The following is a 27,343-nucleotide window of genomic DNA, read 5'->3' as shown; positions in this document are numbered from 1 at the left end:
AAATTTAGGAATTTATATCCGCTTCTTGGTGTCCAACTGCTCCCAGATTTTTTACACCTATTAAAACATAAAAGATTAATGCAACGAAATCCAATAAAACCTGTGTGTTTGACAATGAAATGAGCTGCTATTACCTCAAACTTACTTAAAAAATCACGTATTGGTAATACAATCTACATATATTGCGGAGAAAAGTCCTCCAGTAGAGGAAAGTGCAATTCCAGTTTAAACCCTGTTTTAAGAATTTTTTCATAATGTGAAAATATTTATTTTTAGACAACCCACACAAATATTGGAGGAAGGATAATGTCCTTTATTGGGGGTGCATGTACAGACGGTCTAGGAATGATTGTTGATGATGACCTTAAAAATACAATCCGTACTCATCATGCCATAGACCAAGGCCAGGCGAAGTATTTGAAGAAGGTAATAAGCTTTCGTCTGTCTTGGCAGTTAGATTATTTCCTGACTCTTTGCTGATAGGGCTGGTGTTTGAGATTACATAATTTTTACTTTGCATGAATTTACCCATGAAATTGCATGATCATGTTTCACAGTTTTATCCTTAGCATCCGGCCGAGCTTTTTTGCTTTTTCTATTGGAGAGAGCCATCAGTTATGAGTATAGAAAAGATCAACTATTGTATTAAGATAAATCAACGCAGTAGACAGGCTGCATTAATCGCCTGGAAAAAAAATTATGCCGAATCTAACTTTTAAATGGTCACTCATATGTCATTTGTTTCCTTATTGTTAACTTTTTCCCTTTTTTTTCTTTTCCTTAATTAATTCTTTTTCTTAATAATTTTATTATCTATTGCATGTTTGTACCCTTTGATCGAAGCAATTTTTTTCTTTTTCGATTTTTCTTTTAATATTCTATGGTAAAAATGTGCCCTCCCCCCTCTCTCTTCTCTCGCTCTGTCGTCTCTCTTCTCTCGTTCTCTCTCTCTCACTTACTCTCTCACACACTCTCTCTATCTTTCTCTCTCTCACCCACTCTCTCTCCCTCTCTCTTTCTTTCTTTCTCTCTCTCTCTGTCTTCTCTCTCCCTCTCTCTCTCTCTCTCTGTCTTCTCTCTCCCTCTCTCTCACACTCTCTCTCTCTCACTCACACTCTCTCACTCACTCTCACTCATTCTCACACACACTCTCTCTCTCTCACTCTCTCTCACTCTCTCTCTCACTCTCTCTCACTCTCTCTCGCTCTCTCTCTCTCTCTCTCTATAATAAGTTGAGGTTTTATTTCATTCTTTATCTTCCCATTTTAGGCAACGAAATTTTATGAAGCCCTTGCCATGAAAGCGTCCAAAAATGGTCACGCAGTTGATATTTATACGGCAGCATTGGATCAAATTGGGCTACTCGAAATGAAATCGTTGCCGAATCTCACTGGTGGAAATTTAGTCCTGTCCGACTCTTTTGAATCCTCGTTGTTTAGTGAAAGTCTCAAAAAAGTATTTGCAAGAGATGAGGAAGGGAATTGTCAAATGGCTTTCAATGCTGTAACGGACGTTAGGGTTTCAAAGGAGTTACGAAGTAAGCTGTGTTGTTAGAATCGATTTATATATATATATATATATATATATATATATATATATATATATATATATATATATATATATATATATATATATATATATATATATATATATATATATATATATATATATATATATATATATATATATATATATATATATATATATATATATATATATATATATATATATATATATATATATATATATATATATATATATATATATATATATATATATATATATATATATATATATATATATATATATATATATATATATATATGTGCCATTAGTGGAACGAACCTACTACGTAGGTTTTCCTACAATAATAAAATAATGAACATCAGGCTCCATAATAATAAAAATATATAGTTGATGATTTGAGTAAGAAGTGAAAATTTTCATCTTCAATTTCTGATTAAATGCATAAAGTATTCGATTTAAGTCCAATCTAAATTGGTTTAATTTATTGGTATTTTTGTATAAGTTAAAGCTGATCCAGCTAATAATCCACGTTATAGCTAAAATGGTCTTTAAATTGACGCAAAAGAGTCTTAATTTAAGCAAAAGAAATCCCACAAAATTAGTGTAAATCCGGGACATAAATAATTCCACCGGTCTATTAAATACTAAATAAGGTCCCTAGCCAATTCTAAGTTTTTCTTTAAGTAGAATTTTAATATTGATTTTTAAAGTATCGGTCGGTGAAGTATAGTTATCGATTGTTTAAGTTGTAAGGTAATAGTATTGTGTTAGTTATTATTTTTGTAAAAACCGAAAAAAACTTATCTTTTAACAACACCATGGATTTTAAAGTTATAAAAAGAACCTAATATGTAAATTAGATAATAGGGATGATAACTGTTACAGTTTGTTTAGGCCTAGTTTCTCGAGCATGCATCTCCAAAGAACTGTTATAGTATACATGTATGTATACGGATAAGGAATGGCTGAACTTCAAGGTTCTTTAAAGAACATGAAACTGAACCAGCGACTGGAATCTGCGTCCCATGAATTGGGGATTGTCTGATTTTTTATTGTTTTTATTTTTAATGAAAAGTTCCTCATTTTAACCTTATTGTCTGTGTATTGGCTATTCAGTGAATTGGATGATTTTTAAAAAGGATATTCTTTTCTATATGAGTTGTTCAGCAGTCTGCGATTTCTCATTGTCGTCGGATATTTCGTGTAAAAAAGTGAAGTCTCTACACTTTTTCAGAGAAACTGATCTAGTCTCTTCGGATTTATTTTTTTGTTGAAGATTTTTTTGATATTTTTATCTATGCGCTAGCAATGCAATGAATAAAATAATTTTATGAAGAGTTTACTTCAGAACGAGGTGTTGAGTGGTCTTTAATTAATATCCTCACTAATAGTACAAGTATTTGACACCATACTGGGACTAAAACCTAATTGTTCCACTAATTCCGACGTAGAAGTAAATCCCACATTCGGATCCTGACTCCCCCCCCCCAAAAAAAAAGTTTGTCCCCGTCACTCCTAAAGGTCTTATTTGAACAATTTCACAGTTCCGAGATAATTATCAATAATGGTTTGGTAAGCTGTTCACGAAGAAGAAATAAATGAAATGACAATAATGAAAATGAGGTGAATTAGAGAGAAGAAATGATGAGGTTTTTTTTTATTGACATTTAGAAATGATTTTCAAAAAACAGCAATGCATCAAGACAGGTTTGTTTTCATTTTTTTTTCTACTGGCTAGTTTTTATGTCCAACATTTTCAATAATAAAATAAATTAGCAGCTCTACTGTTTTCAAAAATTAAAATGAAAGTAGAGAATCCAATTTCAGTCCTGAAACGAAGGTCCTTTTCTTGAAGATTAATTGTATAAAGGATAGACTGTCAAATTTAAACCAAGCTTTGTGAATTATAATATATGTGTTCTAATTACATCTTTTGGAGAGAAAGGGGGGGGGGTTAAACTCTTACTACCATTGTCCAGACCTATTCAGCTCCTGTGTAGTAGGAGGAAGGGGATGACTGATCCCGCGGTTCTTGTCAACAAGATATCTTCCAGAAGGAGATGTTGAATCCCAACAATACTTACAGAAAATCAGATGTGGTACCATTGTTCTGACTTTTGGATGTATATGCACTATCCAACAGCTGCAAATGGCTTCTTAAGCTCCTGATGTCGTAATATTTTACAAGAAAGGATTGTGCAAATTCAACAGAATTTGATAGAAAGCGGGAGTAAATTTTATTACTGCTATTTTGGGATCTGGACTCGATCCGACCTCTATAGGGCGCCCTTAAATTCTTGCTGGTAGATAATCTGCTAGAAGAGGTTGTTTGATCTCATCCAAACATGGTGAAAGGCAACAACTGGTGGTATAGTCGCATTATTGGAAGGTCTTGGGGCAATCTGCCCTCTGAAGGGAAAGGGTTCCTAAGTTCTTGTCATCCGAGTTTCCTCTACAAAGATTGGTTTTCTGACGCCATCAAAATTGGTCAGAAACGACAGCTGATGTCGTCATTCTTCCTTTTTAAAGTCTAGGATAGATTTAAACTATGTAGGAGAGGAGGGCGTTCCTAAATTATTTTCGTGAGAACATCTGTCAGAACGGAGCATTGGAATCCCCCTAACTTGACGGGGAAATTAGATTTAGTCCTATTTTTGTGATTTTTGGGGGTCTGCAACTGACGTGACGTCAGGGGGGGGGGACTTGGTTCTCAAAATTTCTTTTAGTCAGTGTAATTACTAGGCGAACAGGCAGAGCTAGCTCATCCAATGCTGATCAACAGCTATAGTTTTAGACTTGGTCAGACCTTTGTTGAGAAAGACACTCATTTTTGTCATTCATGTGTTTAGAATAATTTATTAGATCTCAGGTGCATTTAATAAAGGTTATGTGCTAGGTTTTTCATTATGCCCCTTTTTGTGGGATGGGGGGGGGGCGGGGGGGCTGATGGTGGTTTATAGTCTGACCCGATAGATTTTAGATAAAGTAATTACTTATAGAAGAAAATGTTATATGTTCTCAATTTTTTTTTCCATGCGCATCATCACATTCATTAACCAACTTTTTAAGGGTGGTCTTTAATCCCAGAAAATCGTCCAGGACTGTCAAATGTAATCGAAAGAGATACTTCTAGGATAAAATGAACCGTAAAAAGCAGTCTTTAGTAAATTTTTTATCGTTACTTCGTGACTTTTAAGCCTTATTTCTGGACTAATCAGGACCCAAAACAGGCGAAAAATGTGAGACAGAATTAACACACGTCTTCTTATGAAATATATTTGAATGTATTGACAGATATGACCCATCCATGGTTCACGAGTGAGTGTAACACTCACGGGATGTTGGCACCTAAGGTCTTGTTTCTGAAAAATGGACAGCACCGACTTTGAAAGCTGTGAAGTTCTTTGATTTCGCAGTAACTTTTTTTCTACTTTATCCGAGTAATTGACTTTTTTCATTCCTTTTGATAGATGTATTTTATATTGGCCCAAAAAGACCATGTAAAAGAGCTATTATTTGTACAAATAAATTGCAAATACTGAAATATAAAAAAACTCAGTGATTACGGAAAAAAGACTTGTTGAAAACAGTTAATGCCTGCCATCTGTTGATTAGAGTCAGTTCACTAGCGTTGATCTAGTGAAGTGAGAAGTTTCTACCATATATTTAGTTTCTCTTTTTTCGGCCACTTTGTATGGAAGGGATAGTCAGAGAAACTTGGGATGGGCTCATTTGATTTAAAATTGAAAGTTCTAGTGCCTTTTTTAATGGACCAAAGCTATTGGAGGGGAACTAACCCACCTCCCATACTTTTTTTTGCCCCCAGGTGCCCATATGATCCCCATGGTATTGAATCAAATTTACAGATAATCATTTTTCTTAGAAAAGTTTAAAGGTCTAATAAAGAATATGGTGTTGAAAGGTCCGAAAAGGCGTTAAAAACTTTTATTTACTGTAAATCTCTGGAGCTAGGAAAGTTTCTATTAAATAAAAATCAATTGGGTTTAGTATATAGGTCTCCCGGAAATGAACCCAATTTTTTTTTAACCGATCTTCTTGAAACTAATGCCCGCAAGTCCTTGGACCAAAGGGACCCAAGTGCGCCAAACAAAATTATTTGCTTAAAAATAAGTCCCAGAAAACTTTTTTTTCGATTGGCATGAAGTCTCAATAATCCAAGATCCAAAAGGAGTGCTAATGTTTCATCCGATATAGATTTTGGCTTCCTAAAATATAATCAATTTTTCTTGTGATTTGTGTTGCTCTACCTGGAATCTAAGTTTTTGCCTAACAGTAGAGATTTTATTTATAAATAAAAAGTGAATTTCCTCGTCTCTCACTTGTCATGGTTCGGCTTATAGTAATGCAAATTCATATTCTAGTTTCTGGATGTATTGGTCCTTGCGTTTCAATGGGGGTCAAGCACGCTTCAGTTGCAGACATGGAGATTGGTGTCGGTGGGACCACGCAGTGGAAGTTTTGTTCACTTTTGCCTACCACTACACCCGCAATTTTCTTTGATATAGTTCCACAGGTTTGAATCTTTTTTTTCTGTCGTACTTATATCCGTATCCAAGTAATTATTATGGGTCAATTTTTTGCATGCACGTCGTGTCTGTGAAGTAAGGCTCAAAAGTGAAATTAACGGTGAAAATAAAGAAACACTACTTCCTAATATTTGTTCCAGCCATATACTCATGCTGGGCTTTCTAACTCGCAAAGACTTCACCTCGTACGTGAGAAGTAAGGCTCAAAAATGACATTGAAAGTAAGAAAAACTACTTCCAAATATTTGTTCCAGCCATGCAAGGCCATCTAGCTGGCAAAGACTTCACCTCGTACGTGTGAAGTAAGGCTCAAAAATGAGAATAAAAATAAGAAACACTACTTCCAAATATTTGTTCCAGCCATATAGCCACACAAGGCGAAAGCTAACTGGCAAAGGCTTCATCTCGCCTTATATAAAGCTGCCATTTTCGTCAGCTCTTGAGAAATTTTCTCAGTTTTTAAGTCATTCTTGCAACTCATCCCAGTCTAATCAGGTTGTCTGGTCTGTCTTCTCCCTACGTTTTTGGGTTATTTGACACAAATATTTTTGAGATAAAAATTGTTCCATCACGGGAATTTGTTCAAACTAATTTTGTTTTTTGTTTAAGATATACAGAGTAAGTGGGGATCTAACCGTTTTATACATAAACATATTGCCTGTCCCTAGATTTTTTTACCCCACCTCCTTTCCTCTCGCACTGACTTTAAAGAAACAGAAACTACTTTTAAAATATCATAAAATTTTAAGTGCCTCCTTCACTTTATATTTCACATTAATTGTTATGTTTATTTTTCGTCAAAAGAGTGGTCTTTGTAAAATTGTACTTTTGCCTCTATAAATTTTCTTAACTGTTAAAACAGAATAGTCTCCCGCAGAGAGGACGTCCTCCCACCGCAGGAGTTTCCTGCTTACGGTGGCCATCTTACAAATAAAAAACCTCCTCAGTCATGCTTTTGAAAAACGTATGCAATTTAGCGTATCACTTATGTTTACGGGATGATATCGTAAAGAAAGACTTAAGGGAAATGGGAGCGCATAGAGAGGGAGAATTTGAATGGGGGAAGCTTGCGTAGTTGTTGATCTCAGGCCGCTTGGTGCTGCGGTGAGTTGTTGTAGTAGTAGTTGCAGTTATGCTTGGGTATCATTGATTCATTCATAGGCTCTTAGCTATAGAGCGGACAAAAGCAACTTTAAAGAAAATCATGAATTGGGTAATTTAAACTTAAAAATATAGTGGAATTAATGGACAAATTGTAAAAATTATTTTGATTCTAAGAAAACCCTAATCCCTCATCTCCCTTGTATACAAGCTAAAATTCATTGTTTAAAAAATTGTCTTGTTACTAAGTCTTGTAGACACCTGGAAGAAATAAGAGGGGTCGGGTGAGGGGCACGTAAAACTTTTTTCCACTCCCTCCTCTAAGAAAGAACTTTCCTCTGTGAACATATGTAATTGGTAAAAGTAAAAAATCATGACGTTTATAGAAGATAATAGCGATAAGATACATTGAAATTCTGGGGATAATACAAACCCAGCTTGATCATTTCATTCCAAAATTGTAAAGTTTTGAATTCATTTGGTCATCTCCCTTAAAGTTTGGGAAGGAATTCTTTGAAACTCTTCTACGATTTCTCCTTAAAAAAAAGTAAATAAACGTCTGACTTGTAAATTAGCAATAAATTACTTTTGTTTGTTTTAAGTCGTTTCTTGCAATTCAGCCTCATTACCTAAGGCTATTCAGAAACTAGGGAACGTTTCCGTCTGACACCGCTAGGCGCGTGGCTATTACGTATGTTTTGGTGTGCACGTGCTCGTAGCTCCAGTCGGCATCCAGTCGTGAGAACGAGAAAATCTCCGCGCTGCCCGTTTGTCCAATATTCAAATTAAAAATGTGCGCTGCAATTTCAAATCCCGCCAGTTGTGAAGTGCGGTCCGTAATACGGTTATATATATATATATATATATATATATATATATATATATATATATATATATATATATTATTGTCGAAATTGAACGTTTGCATGTCAATTGTTCGGCGAAGGGGCGAAAAGTCAGTTGTCATGTCCTGTTTTTCTTTCAGACATGTCCACGAGGCTTCGTAAATCGACATCAACTTGACAAAAGGCGTTAAGAACGCAAAATTTAATATATAGAATTTGAATATATAATAGACAAGAGGGAGCCTTTCTTGTATGGTCTGTTCGGTTTTAGTCTTTTGGATAGGGTTGGTTGGACGAGTTAATTTAAATGGTAGCCAAAAGCAGAATTTAACGTTTTCTGTGAAAAAAGAAAATGATAATTGTAGGAGAAAACTCAAGGTAAAAGAAAGAAGAATAGTTTAATATGAAATCAGCATACTTGCGGTTGATATGCAAACCTACGATGTATTAGGTCAGTCTTTTCCTCTTTATTTGAAAAAAAAGTTTCCAAGCAAGGTGTATTGAAAAAAAGAAGATAATCTTTGCCTGTTGTTCGTGTGCAGTTGATAGTGAGCTATATTTATTTTCTGAAAAAAGAATTTTTCAGGCCCCAACCAGTGCTGGAGGACAAGGTTATATGCAATTTGTAACGAATTATCAACACATCAATGGCGACAGAAGAATTAGGGTTACCACTATTGCTAGGAGGTATGCAATTAATTTTTGTACCTACTCTCCTTTTCTGCTCTTTCACAAGTTTTGGTTAAATTTTTTGTTTTTGTGGCCCTCTTATATCTTTTGTTTTTACAAACCTAATTAGTCTCCAAGTTTTGACTGAATTTTTTTGAACAGACTTCTTTCTTTTCCTTACTGGTCTACTGTTTTGATTGCATTTATTAGTCTCTATTGTTGTCATTGATTGACTGCCTAAACTTTTTTACTGTTAATAGTTGAACATAATTAACCCAGTCAAGAATGTAATTATGTGTTATATCCTAGTTTGCTGTTCAGGGGAGGTACGTTGACCCACGTTGACGAACGAGCTCCAATGAGCATATGTATAAATCACGAGAATGACGAATTGATACAGCACTCATTCCATTAGCGGCGTAATTTCTGCTTAATTCCCAACAAGTGAGTACTCTTTGGGCGTCCGCTAGTTCTTAGCCCAAAAGACATAAACGTATAGCCAAAAGACATATTAGCAAAAGATGTTTTAGCCAAAAGACATAACGGACTAGTGCTCTGGTGCTGGCTCCCAACAAAGTTGGCAAAAAAAATCACAAATCATAAACCAGTTTACATGATTAAAATACATACAGCAACGTAACATGAAGCGATATTAAACTGCTGTTACCTGGAGAGCGGTGCGAGACACAGGAGAGTTCATAATTAATTTTCTGATTATCTGGCTAAGGAAATTCAGAAGACTTTATGCGACGTTTTCTTTTATTAAATTGAGATTTTCATCACAAATTTTTGGAACTGGCCGTGCTTGATCCATTGGCTTACTTGTTTTCTCAGCACACAGTTTTTTTTGTTTTTTTTAAAGATATCCGGCAGATCTTGTTGTTTTTTAACAGTTTATTTTTTCATTTTTTATTTTACTTTCAGACGTAGGCCACTTGAAAAATTCAGCTTTGAAAAATATCTTTATAAAAATAAAAAAATATACATTTTGATAGTCAGCAATCCAGAAGTTTTGTTTTTACTCCTGTAACTTTTCGTAGGGAAGGGGATTGCTGTGATGGGCAATGTGTACCTAGAAAAACAATTGACAAATCGCAGTAGAAATTATACTTTTTTTTATAGCCACTTAACTTCCTGAAGTATTCAGAATAGTTGACTGTCGATAATCCATATGATTATCTTCACTTTTAGTCAATTTTTAGCTTGTGTCATGACGATATCTTTGTCTGTCGTCGCAATTCATTTTTAAAAATAATTATAAAAATAAAAAGGATGGAAACTTGCAGGACCTGTGGGAATTAATCCTGTTAATAGAAACAGAAAGAGGGGCAGGTGAAGGTAATGATTGATAAACGAAGGAGATGGTATAAATAACAAAAAAGAGAGAAACTATTGGGATGCTTTATTTAGTTTTATTTTGGTAATTTAGGCGGGCAGAAATTTTTCAGGAATTTAGCAAAAAGGAAGGGCAAATAGAACGTTATGAAAGTTTCCTCAAATGAGCGGTAAAACTGGAAATGTGGAGGGGATTCGCTTAATTTACATATCAATTCAAAGTAGAAGGTTCTTCTATACCTTTCTACTGAAAATTTCTTCGGGGTAAAAATAAAAATATTGTTGAAGCGCAACGACTATTTGAGGTTTATAGGGAGAAAATTGAATAGGTAAAAGTGAATTTAAATTTGATGGTCAGGAAGTTAAGAGATAAAATTCTGGAAGTTGAAAATATGATTGTTCATAGAGGTTAAGTGCCTAGTTTTTTTTTTTTTTTTTTTTTTTTTTTTTTTTTTTTTTTTTTTTAACAAACTGCTGTAATTAAGGAGTCATTGTCTTAATTTTGGTAGGAAGCAAATAAATCAGTATGGTGATATTTTGAGACTAAAGGGTGGTATAAGTTGTTATAGAATAGCATATTGGTATTAGTTAGCTAAGTTTTCACACTTAGGTGAATTACTGAGAAGTTTGTCATTGATTATGAAAGATTCAGCTGATTCAAAAGCTTTGGTGATCGGTGCAACGTCTAGAAGTAGCGCTGTGTTGCCGTTAAGTTTAGAAGTGAAATTAGTGTTATTGCTTCTTCTTTTCTCTTTTGTGGGAAAAAAAAATCAGCCCACTAGATATTCATTTGTTATAATTAAATTCTGAAAAATTCTGCTGATCTACTAGTTAGGAAAAATATAGCAAGGCAGCTCGCTCTGCCTTGTAAATGATGGATTCCGGTATGCGGTTTTAAGCCGTGGCATAGATTTTTTATTATGTTCTTTGTAGTCCGAATTGTAGTCGACGAAATTTCTTTTAGGTTCTAATACTTTAAGTTCAGATCAGATAAAAAAAAAGATCATTTTATATGTTCTTTTGTCGTTGGTTCGAATATTTTACGTTAGGGATAGCGAGATTAGATAGAGATTGGAAAAAAGAGAAAGTGTATACAAAACCTGTATTATACAAAGTGATTTTTCAGGGAAGTGCCCTAAAAAATATTTAAATCTTTTCCAGTTTTTTTTTAGTCTCAGTTATTGCTTGATTTTATTTTGCAAAGGGCTATATGATATCGATTGCAACTTAATAACAGTAAATTTTGAAACTAAAAAAAAAAAAACAAAAAAAAACAAAGGACCCCTTAACAGGTGGCTCTTTGAGGTTTAGAACCATACTTACAAGGTAATATAGAAATCTTTTCGTTGACTACTATGGTCCAAATTTTGTATAGATTCAGATGCTAAATTCCAACAACAAATCCTAATTTCGGAGAACCAATAACTCGGGGATGAGCCAATTTTAGATATTAGTTTCTGCACCTTCTGGCATGTGTTTTTTTTTTTTTTTTTTTTTTTTTTTTTTTTTTTTTTTTTTTTTTTGCTAAAAAACAGATTATGGGTCGAATTCTCATCGACTCTAATACAATGTCACGCGAAATCAAAAGAATATAGAAATATAAACGGGAACATACCTGTGGTGCCCGTACATGGCTGGTATAAAACTTAAAACCTCCTATTACCACAGAGTAATCGTACCTCGTTGAGTTGAAAGATTTTCTAGTGCCCGTAGCCCTAGAAAATAGCAACAATGAGGCCAACTTGCGATCCTCATTACGGTAAAAACTTTGAAGATATAAAAAAGGGCCGAAATACCTCAGGAGACTTGTCCATTGGCGGAAAAACTTCTGAGATTTAAAGTCATAGTTTTTTTCACTTGTATTAAACAGTAGAGTGACACAGAGTAACAATAAACGTATTAACTTGAACAAACAGCAAGGGTTTTCGCAAGCTCCATTTTCTTCCATGCCACAGCAAAATGTTTCCTATTGATATAAATCTTTCCTAAAGCTGTCGATTTTGTTTACCACTTTTGGCGTTAATATTGTATTTTTAAGGTATATGCAAGTTCTTAATTGTTGGGTGTTGTTAAGGGCAGGTGTCATTGACAACTTTGGTGGGATAAAACAAGCCCCTAAGTGATACAGTTGTCAAATGTTACCAAAAGAATTATCCCTTAGCAAAATACACATTGGATTATTGAGCATTGTAGAGTTTAAGTAATAGCGCTATAGAGCTTCTAATGTCTAATTAATAAAAAAAAAACACATGCTTTTTTAAGATTATTTTGTTTTATTGTGCTTTTTGGGTCATTGTCCGACTCATTACCACGATCCTTGTGCTCGCCAGAGACCTAATAGTCTGTGTTTAGTTCTTTTGCCTTAATAAGTAATAGTACAGAAAGGGACATATTAAATATCGGGGCCAAAACAGCTTTTGACAATAATAGACAAGAATCATCAGTTTGTAATTATAATTGGTCAAAAGATTCTAGAAATGTCACAAAGATGGATGACTTGAATGAAAGAATACGTAACGTCTCTACGAAATGCTACATATATATATATATATATATATATATATATATATATATATATATATATATATATATATATATATATATATATATATATATATATATATATATATATATATATATATATATATATATATATATATATATATATATATATATATATATATATATATATATATATATATATATATATATATATATATATATATATATATATATATATATATATATATATATATATATATATATATATATATATATTAAAACCATTAGGTTTTTAACCATATCTGGTATTTATAATCAAACTTAACCTAAACTAACATAATCGAACCTTATTTTAGCTTTTACCATGATAGCTTGCATAAGAGTGAAAAGGCTCAGTCGCAGAGCTAATTGAATCCAAGCAGAGAAAATGGAATTTTGGATATATATATATATATATATATATATATATATATATATATATATATATATATATATATATATATATATATATATATATATATATATATATATATATATATATTTAATTTTATTGAAGGTCATTGTACATTTTTAGTTATTTAACCTCTTCCGACGATCCAATGATACGAGATTGGTTTGACCAAGACGCTGCTGCTGTTTTGCTTGCTCGTCTGTCAGTCTTCCGTCTAGAAAGGGAAGATGCGCCTGATGTCATGAGATGGCTGGATAGAAATCTCATTAAGATAGTAAGTCTTTTGGTAGTCTAGCCGTCTGTCCAGATCTTCCAAGGAAAACAGCTGCATCTGAAACGTCCTTAAATTGAGAAAATAATCTAGCAAGTTGCAATTATTTAACTTCAACAGTATAAATGAGCGGTCAAAGGAAATGGGTAATTCTGTTAAACAAACAGCGAAGCAGATTTAAAAAGAAGATGCCTTGTGGTTCTAGTTTTATAATACAAGGGTCATTCAATAAGTAACGAGACAAATCGCTGTACCTCACAAACTATTTATTTAATCAATACAATACTTTGGTTGTTTGATACAAAACAAAATTTTTGTGTTTTTGGCATCAAAAGTTTTGGCTTGATCGAGAAACTTACTTTTGCACCTGATTTGTAATTTCTTCATTGGATCGCAAATGTTTTCTTTGAAGATCCTCTTTAACGGGTCCAAAAGTAGGAAGGGCGAGGTCAGGGCTGTAGGGCCGATTTGGAACTATTTTTAATTGTTTCTCGATTTAGCAGTGCCACATATGGGCGCACATTATTTTGAAGGAAAGTCGAACCTTTAGTCAAGTCCATGGCTTTTCACTGGAAAGGCGGGGCTTTTTTTTTTAGAGTGTATCGTTGTAATACTGGCTGTTCATGGTTCACTGATCGTCAATATAACCGTAATAGGTTGGCTTTTGTGAATTCCAGAATGCCTGCTTACGCCTACTTACGGCCTGCTCAATACGTCGTGGACTCTTAACTAGGGGTGTGACAAGGGTTTTCTTCATACCAACGCTCGCCCACATGTGGCACTATCTAATCAAGAAACATTTCAACAAACGAAGTGGGAGATCGTTCCAAATTACCCATACTGCGCTAACCTCACACAATAGACTTTCATTTGCTTGGACACCTTAAATAACGTTCGACGTCGAAAAGATTTTCGATCCAATGGAGAAGGGTTTAAAATCAGCTGCAAAAACGGTATCGAGCTCAAACCAGGGGTGTACATAAATTAACAACGACGGAACAAGCGGATAAATGTTGCCGGGGATTGTTTTGAAATGTTGCCAAAGTTAATTAAGTAAATCGTTTCTGAGCTACATCGATTTATCTCGCTACTTATTGAATGACCCTCGTATAAACGGTTTGGTGGAAAAAGTAAGAATGAGGTATAATATTTGTTTATGTGTATGAGTGTAGATAATGTGTTTAAATATATATAATTTAAATTTGCGATTTTGTCTCTGCGTCATGCAGTGTTCGATAGCCTAATTTGTTTTGCTCTGTTTTCGAATCCGCTCTCATTCTCTGGGGATATTCATACGAAAATTAAGAATAAAGAGTCATCCACTGTGTTTAAATGCTTAAATTTTGAAAAAAAAAGAGTAAATTCCGTACTTTTTTGCTTCTGAGAGGCCGCAGTGGAGGCGGGAAGGGGGGCATTTTTTTGCTGTTGTAAATTTTCACTTCGTTCAGTTCTTTTACACGAAAATGATTTTGGTAATATTTGGAATGGTTTTTATTAAGTTTCTCAATATTTGGGTATATTAGTATTAGGACTGACAGGGGGTTTTCGAGATTTCGTTGAGAATTTTTTTTTTTTCGCTACTTTATAGAAGACAAGATAGAGTATGTAAAAAAAAAAAAAACACTGGAAATCGCTACCTTTTACCTCCTTATTTTTATTTTTCGTTTTCCGTTATTAATAACCTAAAAATACTGTAAATTGGCGATGTTTTCTTTATTTTATGGAATCAATGCTACTTTTACAGTGATGCAATGACTGGTATAAGGAAAAACATTTCTCCTCTGAGATAAGTCAGACTTTCTGCGTGTTGCTAGTACAAAATAAGTAAAAAAACAGAGAATGTATGTTCCTAAAACCGTGATAGTCGCTTGTATTTCTATTAAATTTATAGTAAACAATTTACCGCTTTCCATTCTTACAGAAAAGGTGCACGGAGATTGTTTAAAATAGCAACGCGTATAATAATAGTAATGACACTTGGACAGAACCTGACAGTGACTTGAAAGTGCTACTGTAACCTTCTTCAGTTTTAATTTAATATATAATAATAGAGACTTAGCAACTATTTTTACTAAAAATTATAAAACTATTTAATAAAAGCTTTTATAATAAAGACTAACAAGACTGCCTGCTTCCATTTTGCGATAGTTTGCTGTATTGTACTTATGTGTTCAAATTCATAAGATGTTATAAAATTTTTTTTATAAAAACAAAAACACAAAGATGAACTTTTTGCCGTTTTTTGGGTGAAGAAGGATGGTATCTTGGTTCGGGTTAACTAAAGCTAGTTCTACGATAGGGAACTGGGGAAAATGAATTCGCATACTACGTCTTTTTATTCCCTTAGGAATTGACTATCAAGGTCTATTTCCCGCTCACTTGCCGACCAAGAAAATAATCATGGTTTCTTAAATTAGCTGTAAATATAACTCCCAAACGGATTCTTAGAGATGAATTACCAGTGTATTCCTATACCCCCAAAGAGGATTCATTCCCCATATTAAGAATCGCTGGTTTAAATGGTCATCTCTAATCTTAGATTTACGGAGTATTCACCTAAATTAGTTTATCGTTTTCCTATCAACTCTATGAATTTTAACTTGTTTTCACTCATATATTCGAGGCCCTGAGTTATAATTTTACGTCAAGCCACCTTTTTTGTATAGCAAATTTTCCCTTTGATTTTTATTCCTAATTTTAGTGCCAGAAGTTCTCATCTTTTACGTCAAATCAACCGGAGTCGTTTGTCCGGCCTCAAAGTGTTGTATTTTTCCCACAAGCTGTATATCATTTTAGACGATCGCCCTTTCTTCAGTTCTTCAATAACAGTCCAGACGAAACCACATTTTACAAGTCAATATGCGTTCGTCTCTCTCTCTCTCTCTCTCTCTCTCTCTCTCTCTCTCTCTCTCTCTCTCTCTCTCTCTCTCTCTCTCTTTCACTCTTTCACTCTTTCACTTTCACTCTCTCTTTCTCTCACTCTCTCTCTCTCTCTCTCTCTCTCTCTCTCTCTCTCTCTCTCTCTCTCTCTCTCTCTCTCTCTCTCTCTCTCTCTCTCTCTCTCTCTCTCTCTCTTTTTTTTTTTCACTCTTTCTCTCTTTCACTCTTTCACTCTTACTCTCTCTTTCTCTCACTCTCTCTCTCACTCTCTCTCTCTTTCTCTCACTCTCTCTCTCCCTTCCTCCCTCTCTCCTCTTTGTTTCCTTGTTTCGATTTTGTTGGGATCAGTGATCAGCAGTTGATAACGATAAGAAGTAGAAATTTGAAACTTTCTTGTAGTATAAAGAGCGTGAAGCGATAATGAAAAGTTACACAATTTACAGTTATCTTCCAAAAAGAAGAAATAGATTTTTTAAATAAATTATAGTATAAACAAGAAGTAAAGTAAAACGGTTCTAGGTCCCAAATTAAACTTCTTATTGATTCCTCAAAAAGGGGTCTTTAAACATGTCATTGTTACTTCTACCGGAATGGGCTGGCAAATATAAATCAAAATAAGTGGATGAAAAAGCTAGTTTCCTACTTGTGCTTTATGGGGTTCTAGAGACGATCCTAGCTCCGTGAATAAGAGGGGGGGGGGTGTTGGATTCTTTTAACAAGAACGTCTACCAGAACGAAGTGCAATTTTGACAAAATTTGGGAGAAAATAAGACCTTATTTTAATCTTGTGCCTTTCTGGGTCCAAAGGTGCAGTGATTTTTGTTCGTTTTGATTATGACTTTAATATTCAGTTTAATTTTTGGTCGTACAATTTTTATTTATTCATTTATGTTAGTACCTGCTGTCTGTATGTTCGCTATGATTGTTTATTTAATTTCTGTTCGTTTCGGGTTTCATTTATTCTTCAATAGTAATTTCTAGTCTTTTTTAGTTTGAGTTATTATAGGGATATATTTTTGCTGATCTTAAGTTTAGCATGGCTCTTTTATTTCCTTTGAAAAACTTCTTTTTCAGAAAGTTCTTTTAAATAATATTGGGGAATATCGCTTTTCTGTGTGTAAGAATCTAGTCTATTTACTTTTCAGTGTTTCTAAGATAGAAATGTCCAAAAGAAAAGGAGTTTTAGGGTTGTGGCATACACAATATAGGCTCCAAATCGTATATTTGTGCATGCATCTAAGTGTCAGCATATGCTGATGTTGACAAACATGCATATCTGCCAAATTTGGACCATATTGAACTGGCTTGAGTTCCTTTAAATTTTCCGTAGCCACTTTTGTAATGTGAGCATGATGAGTATTTTGTGAACCTTTGTTTATAGATTCATTATTAATACTATCCTGACGAGTCACATCCTATAGCCAAATTATATCTCAAAATTACCTTAAAAAACTTGTCCAAAATTACCTTTATGTGAGCATGACATATGAGTATTTTGCGAACCTTTGTTTATAGATTCCTTATAAATACTTTCCTGACGATTCACTTTCTATAGCCAAAATCCATCTCAAAATTACCTTAAAAAATTGCCCAAAATTATCTTTATGTGGGCATTATACGAGTATTTTGTGAACCTTTGTTGATAGATTCCTTGTAAATACTCTCCTGACGATTCACATTCTATAGCCAAAATCTATCTCAAAATTATCTTTAAAAAATTACCCAAAATTACCTTTATATGAGCATGATCTATGAATATTTTGCGAACCTTTGTTTATAGATTCCTTATAAATACTTTCCTGACGATTCACTTTCTATAGCCAAAATCCATCTCAAAATTACCTTAAAAAATTGCCCAAAATTATCTTTATGTGGGCATTATACGAGTATTTTGTGAACCTTTGTTGATAGATTCCTTGTAAATACTCTCCTGACGATTCACATTCTATAGCCAAAATCTATCTCAAAATTATCTTTAAAAAATTACCCAAAATTACCTTTATATGAGCATGATCTATGAATATTTTGTGAACCTTTTTTCATAGATTCCTTATAAATACTCTCCTGACGAGTCAAGTTCTATAGTCAGGATCTGCCTCAAAATTATCTTAAAAAATTGGCCATAGTTTTTATTTACTCAAGAGATTTTGCATGTATCGTTTAATTTTAAAAAATCATCAATTTTTTTTTTAATCATTGTTTGTGATGACGTATCTACGAACGTTTTCCCTGTACTATTCATGTTTATGTCAAACATTGTTGTGAATGAGCCATTCTTATAAAGTTTTATATGGGTACGAAGTGTCGGTATGACAAGCTTATTCTGATACCGTTGGGGAATTTCTACCCTCTAAATACTTTATAGGTCAATATTGTTGAGAGAAGACACAGAGAGCGGTATAACAATGATTCAGCCTTATTTGCTAGAGTATAGTTCCTTAACAGGGAAAGAATCCACGCCAGTTAGTCTTGACGCCACAAGTCTAAAGAAGGACACAATTCTTTTGATGGACACATTTTTTCATGTTCTTGTCTATCATGGAGCTGTAAGTATTATTGAAGTCAGCTTTTAGTTATTGGTTTTGCTCATGTTTCACAAGAAAACAATTTACTGTATTAGGTAATAGAATAGAACTTTGTTTACACTAAAGCCCAAGTGCCGTTTAAAAAAAAAACAAGACATACAAAAACAAACAAAGACTTATAAAAACAAATTGGCACTTCGCTATTAACTAATTAAAAGGGAACTCATATTCTAAAACTTTTCTGTGTTTCATACCCATAGTCAGGAAATTCTGGGTCTCTTTATGCCTCCCGCATCTTTCTTTGGTAATAGATTTGTTATTTCCTCGTTATCTCAAATCTTAAAACCCGAGATTTCTTTTTTGCAATTCTGTTAATTTCCCGCATTTCTCCATACAATGGACCAATTGGCCCACATTCCAACACAGGGCAAAAGAAGAAAGGGTCAGTAGGTTGCCGACCCCCCTCTCCTCCCCTTCAGATACCCTCGTGTTTTATCAAGTGGTAACTTATCATACCTAACAATCCTATCTAAAATAAATAATACAGTTTAACTCTCATCTGAAGCCTCTAGTGACGTCAATTGGGGGGGGGGCGATATTTACCCTGTTTCTTTTACCACCCCCCCCCCTCCCAAGATTTTGAAAAGGTGTTATTTCCAGTCCACCTAATTTTTGAAATCGTATTACCCCTCCTATAAATTTTTGCTAATTGACGCCACTAATTGCCCCGCCTTAAAGTATTTGTTCTTCTCCAAACTGCTTCTTGGCCTTAGCATACAACTCGAGTGACCAGGTCCCAATCATCCTCAGATGCAATATGTAGATCTCTGGTCCTTTAATCTGTCTGTGATGTTTTTCGATACATCCCCTTCGGCTAGACCGGTCTTCAACCCAAAATTACATTGCTCTGGGAGTTCACAATGATATAATATCTTCTTTTATGAGTTGCATCATCGTGCAACTTTGATCTCTGGCATGCTAACATAGGATTAACTCTTCTATGACCTACGTTCATACTGAATGCCCGCATGGACTCTTGTTGTTTAAAAATAAATCTAAAGAACAATTTATATGGATGTTGCTGTAGTATAGAAAATTTCTGGGAAAATTGCTTAGTTGCCAGATAAAAGTTAGACTTTTCAACTGGATAATTAGCTTTACAAAGCAGCTCAAGTTGCCTTAAATGGCCGCTAAATTATCGTGATAGGGGAATATTACTCATATGTAAATCAAGCATTACTGTAGTTTAGAAAAATATCAACAACAAATTACATGACTGTAGCTGTTGTATTGACAAATTTTTTTTAGTTGTCCAAAAAAGTGTATTTTTAATTTTTTTTTTTTTTGCTCAAAAAATTACTTAACAAAACAACTAAAATTATTTAAGTTGGCCGTGGCAATCAAATAATAGTCAATTATGAGTCTAAAGTTAGCTTGACGTCGACTACTTTTTGTAAAAAAAAAAAGTCAGCAAAGTGTCAAAAGAATAATGGTAATGAGTAAACATCAAGATATGAACCAAGAGTAGCTGTTAATGAGGAAGCGAAATAAAAGTTAGACCAAGATATGGATGAAAAAAAAGGATGTACCAAGACACAGAAGATAGAAAAGAGGTAATATTTTTATTGACTTTGAACAAGATTGATGGAAACTACAATGTTCCTCGTTACGTCGGTGATGTGTTGCTTATATAGGCGGAAACTTTAGTAGCATTAGTCTCAAACCCTGGGCAGCCTCTATTGAATCTGCAGAAAAAGAAAATTCTTGGAAGATCAGACTGATTATATTCTTTATTTATTGTTTCTTTTACTGCCAATTCTGGACGTCATGCGCAAGGAAATTGCTTTATAGTTTCTTTAAAATTACTGAACAAGGGATTAATTTGACTTTACTTGATTTAAGTGACTCACTGTTAAAGATGTGTTATCAAATGTGAGTAAATGGCTCTTAGGTGACAATATGAAATTGATTGGACGATTAGTTCAGGTCTTTCACAGACTAGAGGAGTCAAAAATAGGGACTCTGGTGATTTGTTTTTACGGAAAGGGGAGGGGACCTTTAGGGGCCATCCTGACTTCGAAAAAGGGACCACCTGGTCCAGCTGTCGTCTACACTACAAGTATCACAATCAGTATCATACTCGATATTCAATGCTTATACTCGAAGAATCATAATCAGTATCATACTCCATATTCAATACTCATACTCGAAGTATCACAATCAGTATCATACTCGATATTCAATACTCATACTCGAAGTATCACAATCAGTATCATACTCGATATTCAACACTCATACTCGACTTATCACAGTCAGTATCATACTCGATACTCAAACTTATCTCTCATAAATCTGAAACCAGGAGGGTCGGCAATGTATCGTGAACATCTTCTGGAAAGACATGGGTAATATCAAGATTGTCCGACCCCTTGGCTTTCTAAATGGATCTTATCAGGTTTCTTTTTTCTTGATTTTCTGCTATGAAGCTACAAAAGTTGGAAAAATACAAAACTACCTCTTTGTATTTTCCTTGACACTGATTCAGGATGGTAACTGTCATTTATCTCAAAATTAAAACTAAGAGTAATAACGAATTACTTGGTCATTCTTGTAGTTGTTACTATGCAGTTATTATCATCTCTCTTCATTTCTGCATATAGGTATTTAAGTATTTTCAACAGCTCTTGATTACTTTTTTCTGATCTTTTTTCAGCAACAAAAGTGACCCATCCAACATGGTTTGGGCTAATTGAATCTCAATCAGGTCTTTCTTTTCAATGCCCATTTTAAGCTGATTTCTGGCTTCTTTAAACTTCTTGGCAGTAGCTTACTCCATGTACCCAGCAGCTTTTTTTTCTTTTTTTTCTTTTTTTTCTTGCTTTTCAAGAGCCTCTATTCTTTGCTTGCTGGAAATAAGTTCAGGCGAGCATTTGCTCTTCTTTTTCTGCAAGCTTCCATCGCTCTTCTTCACTCTTTTTTTCAGCTCTCTCTCTGGTTCTCGAGATAATTTTTATAATTTGGAACGGCATTCCTGTTTTCGTTGTTTTAGTTGATGACAAGGAGAGTACGTTAGTGCTGAAAATTCGAGTACGAAACTTGAACTCTAAACTTCATACTTTATGGTCTAGGCCCAAAGCTCTATGCCACAAGGCATTACATAAGTGTAGTAATCTTATACTTACTAAGGGCTTGGGGATAGAAAACTGAAACAGATGCTGTCGGTTGAGTCCAGATGCAAAGGATATCAAATCTCTTCGTCCACCGTTATCAAGAAGACATGGATGCTGTAGCCTTGAAATATTCTGCAGTCTTCAGGGCACTAATGGCCGCTATCACACTAAAAAAGACTTCTAAGCTCATGTATTGACATGGCCCAACCTTGCAAAAAGAGACTATTAGGGACTTGCGATTTTTTTGGGTTTTTTAGGGGCCCTCTCCAGTTTAGGGACTTTAGGAACAGCTAATTGAAATTGGAAAAATTTGGAATTTCTTAGGAATCGACAAAATTTTTCCGGATTCCCCAAATGATTCTTGTATTGTGTAGATTTTTTAAATGAAACAATTCCAAGTTGACCCTCCACCATACGAATGTACCTATTACGTAGACTGAATTTTTAATTTTACTATTAAGATTTTTTTTAAATTTTACTATTTACATTTTACATTTAATTTTACTATTAATTTTATTTAACATATACTTTAATGACAATTATTGGTATCCACAATCAATTTTTTTTCTCCTCAACTATTAGACAAATCAAATCATTTACTCAATCAATCAAATCACGGGCTCACCGAACATTAATAATTAAAACGAATTTGGAATATTAATTTTACTTTTTTTTTAATTAATAATAACCTTATAATAACTTAAGTTTGATTTTTGTTCCAGTTACATAGGAATTACTCATGAATTACAAAGGCTGTTTAATTAGAATAATAACCTCTTTTAAAAGTTCAAACAAAAACTTTTGCGTAAGAGCGACCTACTGAGGAGAAGCAACCCCCCAAAGCGAGCGTGGGAGAGAGCCTAGTTGCCCTCAAATTTTTTCGGTTTCTTAAAAAGAGAACTAAAACTTTTAATTTCCGTTTGAATGAGCCCCCTCGCGACATTCTAGAACCACTGGGTTGATACGATCACCCCTGGAAAAAAATTTAAATAAACACGCATCGGTGATCTTTCTTCTGGCATTAATACAAAATTCCATATTTTTGCAGGTAGGAGCTTGAAACCTCTACAGTAAGGTTATCTGATACGCTGATTCTCATGGTGTGATTTTCATTAAGATTCTATGACTTTTAGAGGGGTATTTCCCCCTTTTTTGGAAAATAAGGCAAATATTCTCAGGCTCGTAACTTTCGATGGGTAAGACTAAACTTGACGACACTTATATATTTAAAATCAACATAAAAACACGATTCTTTTGATGTGTCTATTGGTATCAAAATTCCGTTTTTTTAGAGTTTCGGTTACTCTTGATCTTGGCGTAAACGGCAGGGCATTGAGGAGGGGACAGCCCCTTTCATATACGGAATACTTCTTAATTTTAATTTTTTAAATTAAAGAAAATTTTTAATTTAATTGATTGTATTTCATGTAGTAATTGATTTCATTTGTCTAATAGTTGAGGAGAGAGAAAAAAATTTACTGTGGACACCTATAATTATCACTAAAGTAATATGGTAAGAATTTTAGTTTTTAGCGTGAACTCTTAACTTTTGTTCCGACGTTTTTTATATATTTTTAAAATTCTTTTGTTGTTTATTTAGGATGTTGTTTACTGGAAAAACCATGGTTTTGATCAATTGCCCGAGTATGCCCACTTGAAGGTTTTCATGGAAGCTCCTTTAGAGGACGCAGCAGAGATTGTCTCGAGTCGTTTTCCTGTGCCTCGATACGTTGTTACCGAAGAAGGAGCCTCCGAAGCCCGATTCCTGTTGAGTAAAGTGAATCCATCTATTACCCATACTCAGCCAAATTACCATGGAGAAGTAAGTTTTCGATTTAGTTCCAATCTTTTCTTCTTTGTCTTCTTCATGTGTGCGATAGTAGAGGCACGCAGATGGGATAGGGTACCCCCCCCCCTTCAGCTTCGATCCAAGATCGGTGGACGGAGCCTTTTGGAAACTTTTTTTGGGGGGGGAAATGTCATTTTTAGTTTTGAAACTTACTTCGCTAAAAAATTCCTTTGACGTACCCCCCTCAACCGAAACGAAAATCACACTTTACGTGTTTAATTTAGTGTTTGCGTGTTTAATTTAGTTTTTACTATTCTCTAATTGATCAGTTAAAAAAAAAAATTGACGTGTACTTAACCCTTTCCAGACGGAATTTTCCCTTTCTCCTCCATCCTACTCACGTCTGAAGAAAGGCGTATGCCTAGTTTTGTCGAAGCAACTTGTTTTAACCTTTGCTGTACTTGTGGTATAGGCACCTATGAAATACACATTTGTAGTATCTTATATTAACGGCTTTATTTATTCCAAATGTATCCATTCATAGGGCCACAATTATGATATTTTCTGTTTTTCATAGAGTATGAACTAAATCTCCCTAAAAAATGCGAGAATAATCCCCTTTTCTACCATTTTTTTTATATATTTTTCGGTAAAAAAAAAAAACATTACGATTTTCAAAAATGTAATTTGGTAAATGGATAAAGCTAAATCTCAATTGTCGAACCTTTGACTCCTATGGCTGTAAAAATACAACACAGCAAAACTTGTATGAGGAGCATAAAATTTAAATGCGTTGAAAGAGTCCCATTTTACTCACTTTGGGATTTCCTTTTCAAAAAGAAAACTGTCCGTTTCATTGCAATAACAAACAGCATCAGCTCTATGCTATTTTACTTTCGTTGTAATTGTTATTGGTATTTATTTTTCTTGTTTGTGTCCCATTGGTAGTAAAATTCTTAAGACTGTTGGCAAGAAAGTCTTTTTTGGGGGGAGAGGGGTTCTATGGTGAACCTGTATTTAAGGTTCAAGGGTGCAAAACATGCTAAAATGGGAAAGATATCCTGAAAATAGGTTAAATTGAGGATTTTTGTTTCTTTGAAAATCAGAATCAATTAGTCATGCTCCGATAAATATGTATTGTATAGTGCTATAGAGTTATTTTAAGTTTGTTATGCCCAAGAAATACAAGATCTGCTTCTAATGAGAGTAAGCTTGATCAGTCAGCTTGATTAAACCAATGATTTGGAATTAATCCTTGGCAAAGAAATGAAGCAAAAAAATTTTGAAAGGATTTTAACTTTGCATTGAAGGTACAAGGCATTGCCAAACTTAAAATAAAAAAAAAAAAAATCGAATGAACTACTTGAATTAGTGTTGCTTCGAATCTTGAAGGATAACACAAGGATCTCAGTTAGAGGAATCATTGGCTCTTGAAATGTAAGTCTTAATCCTGAACTTTGTGAGTCAGCTGCTCGATGCTTGTAGTTTTTAATTTCGCTCCTGAAATTTTTATTTATTTCTTCCACTTAGATTTGAGCCGTCTTAGCCAAGGAATTAGCACGCTAGACTTGAAATCCTTTGTCCGTGAGGAAAAGGGTTCGAGTCCTGGTGTCAATGGTTATGTGGTTGGGATTGGGGGCTCATTGGCGTGACTCTGTAAGCTCAGCCGGAGTTGACCCAGCTCTAACTGGGTACCTGGGAAACTGGAAGAGTGCGAAAGCAGTGTATGACCGGCCCCCAACTCCCATTGTTCTTCCTGACTGAAGGGCCATGAAACGGGGATCGCCTACCGCTGGTAGGGAATCTGAAGTCCAGTGACGTATTATTTTTCTTTAGCTTTTACATAAACTGCTTATATTCCTTTTTTTTTCGTAAACTGACTTAAACAATTCACTTCTAATAAGCTAGTGGGAACATAGCTTATTGTGGGGGTAGTGGGAACATATTTTCCAAATATTTAAAAAATTGAAAAATTGTTGGTACTACAATCTTTGAACTAAAACTAGTAATTGATCATTATTTGTTTCAGAAAATTAAAAACTGAATGAATGCAAATCTGATTGCCATATGAGTCTTCCCTAAATCAATCTGACCAACCAATCTGATATATCCTGAACTTTTCTAACCAGTTTTTTTTTTTTTTTTTAGTTTCCCGTTTCTGTAGTATAAATGTGTTATCGGAGAATCTGAGGTCAAGGTGCCTTGTGGTAACGATCAAATTTAGAAAGTAGTTAAAGTTTGACGTTAACATCATAAGTCTTGCCTTTTTTTATCAATGAAAAAAAAGGTGTTGTTCAGTCATAATTCTCCCATGAAAATACTGATGTCGCTTTCATGAGAAGTGAAATTTTAACAGTAAAAGATATCGTATTATATAGTCAAAGGGAAAAGGTCAATGATGTAAAATGTCATATACAGTTTAGATGAAAATACGTTATTTTCATCTAAACTGTACCGAATTATCTACCGAATTAAAAAAACCATTCTCTATCGAATTATCTTTTTTGTCTTGCGTGGTCTGGTGTGTGATGAAAATCATTTCACTTTTTTTTTTGTAGGGTGGAGCTATACTAACAGATGATGTTTCTCTTGAGGTATTTCTCCAACATCTAAGGAAGCTAGTTGTATCCAGCCAAAATTAGGAAGTTTAATTATTGATTATTATTCTATTTTTTTTAAGCGTTTAATTCTAAGTTTTTGTATTGTTGTCAGTTACCACATAATATAATCTCTTTGATTATTGGAAAAAAGTAGTACAAATAGGCTAGCGTCTCCCAGTTTAGAAGTTTTCAAATTTCGACGTCTGCCAAAATAGTCTTAACTAATCGAAAAACAAAAAAGGTTGTGGATAAATTACACCTGGACACTTTCTTTGCATTGTTGAATTTGCATTTAAAGGGTTTTCGTAGCGTTTGTATTTAGCATGTTGAGAAATGAGACAAAATACAGAAAGGCAAATATGTTTCAAGGCATGACATTTACGGGTATTTTATTCAAGACAAGTTTTCAAATAGTAGACCAACTGAGCCTTTCAAAAACCAGTCCAGTTAATTACACTTTTATTTCTGAAGGTTCTAGTGTCAAAGCAATTGATTCTTATTTTTATGAACTCTTTTCCCACAAATAGGGACAAATATATAAATATAAAAAAGTCTATATTATTTTTGCCATCAAGTCTATATATATATAATCGAATATATGTCTGCCTATCCTATATGCATTACTACACTGCCTATCCGACTGTCAACAAACCTTAAGAAGTCGCCGAGCACACTCTTGTGAAGGCTCTAGTTTTAACCCCCTCACCCCGCCTCTAAAATTGTCGTATCCTTTTAAATACTTCTCGCGTTGACTGAAATGAGAAACCCCTGAACACAGATACTTACCAGTTGCTTTCGTTTCTTTACATCTTGTGGATTTAAATTTTGCGTATAGATGTATATATGTATGCTATAACGCCCAACAGCTAAATTAATAACCCATAGCTAATTTTGCAGGTACTTTACAAATACGTTCGTTATTTTATATGTGGGGAAAGTTTTCTGGGGGTAAAATTTTCTGTGGGAAAGGATTTTCCACAGAGGAGTTTTTTGCAGGGAGGAGGGAATATTTCCTGGTGTGAGTTTTCTGCTGGGGGGGGGGGGAATTTTACTTGAATATCCTTTCCTTTTAGATCATAGCAACGCGTGACAGGTAAGCTAGTACTAAATAATTTTGTAATGAACTACTTT

At 34.1% G+C, this 27,343-nt stretch overlaps 1 protein-coding gene across 2 annotated transcripts in view; it reads left to right on the top strand.

Annotated features, from left to right (window-relative positions):
- Positions 1-26,356, top strand: part of LOC148953264 (protein transport protein Sec23A-like) — a 75,834-nt gene extending 49,478 nt beyond the window's left edge. For both annotated transcript variants that reach the window (XM_089088432.1, XM_089088431.1), the window contains 9 exons: positions 277-426; positions 1,270-1,537; positions 5,910-6,061; positions 8,607-8,707; positions 13,101-13,251; positions 15,950-16,101; positions 18,494-18,674; positions 23,424-23,645; positions 26,171-26,356. In XM_089088432.1, the coding sequence (XP_088944558.1) occupies positions 277-426; positions 1,270-1,537; positions 5,910-6,061; positions 8,607-8,707; positions 13,101-13,251; positions 15,950-16,101; positions 18,494-18,674; positions 23,424-23,645; positions 26,171-26,254 (1,461 nt within the window). In that variant the 3' untranslated portion in view covers positions 26,255-26,356. The remainder of the gene's footprint in view (positions 1-276; positions 427-1,269; positions 1,538-5,909; positions 6,062-8,606; positions 8,708-13,100; positions 13,252-15,949; positions 16,102-18,493; positions 18,675-23,423; positions 23,646-26,170) is intronic.
- Positions 26,357-27,343: the final 987 nt, after the last annotated feature.

Source organism: Artemia sp. Qi Xiang Cuo, chromosome 4 (genome assembly GCF_049724085.1).
Source record: "Artemia sp. Qi Xiang Cuo chromosome 4, ASM4972408v1, whole genome shotgun sequence".
Taxonomy (NCBI): domain Eukaryota; kingdom Metazoa; phylum Arthropoda; class Branchiopoda; order Anostraca; family Artemiidae; genus Artemia; species Artemia sp. Qi Xiang Cuo.
The sequence above is the reverse complement of the archived record's forward strand: the minus strand, read 5'-3'. Positions and strand labels throughout refer to the sequence as shown.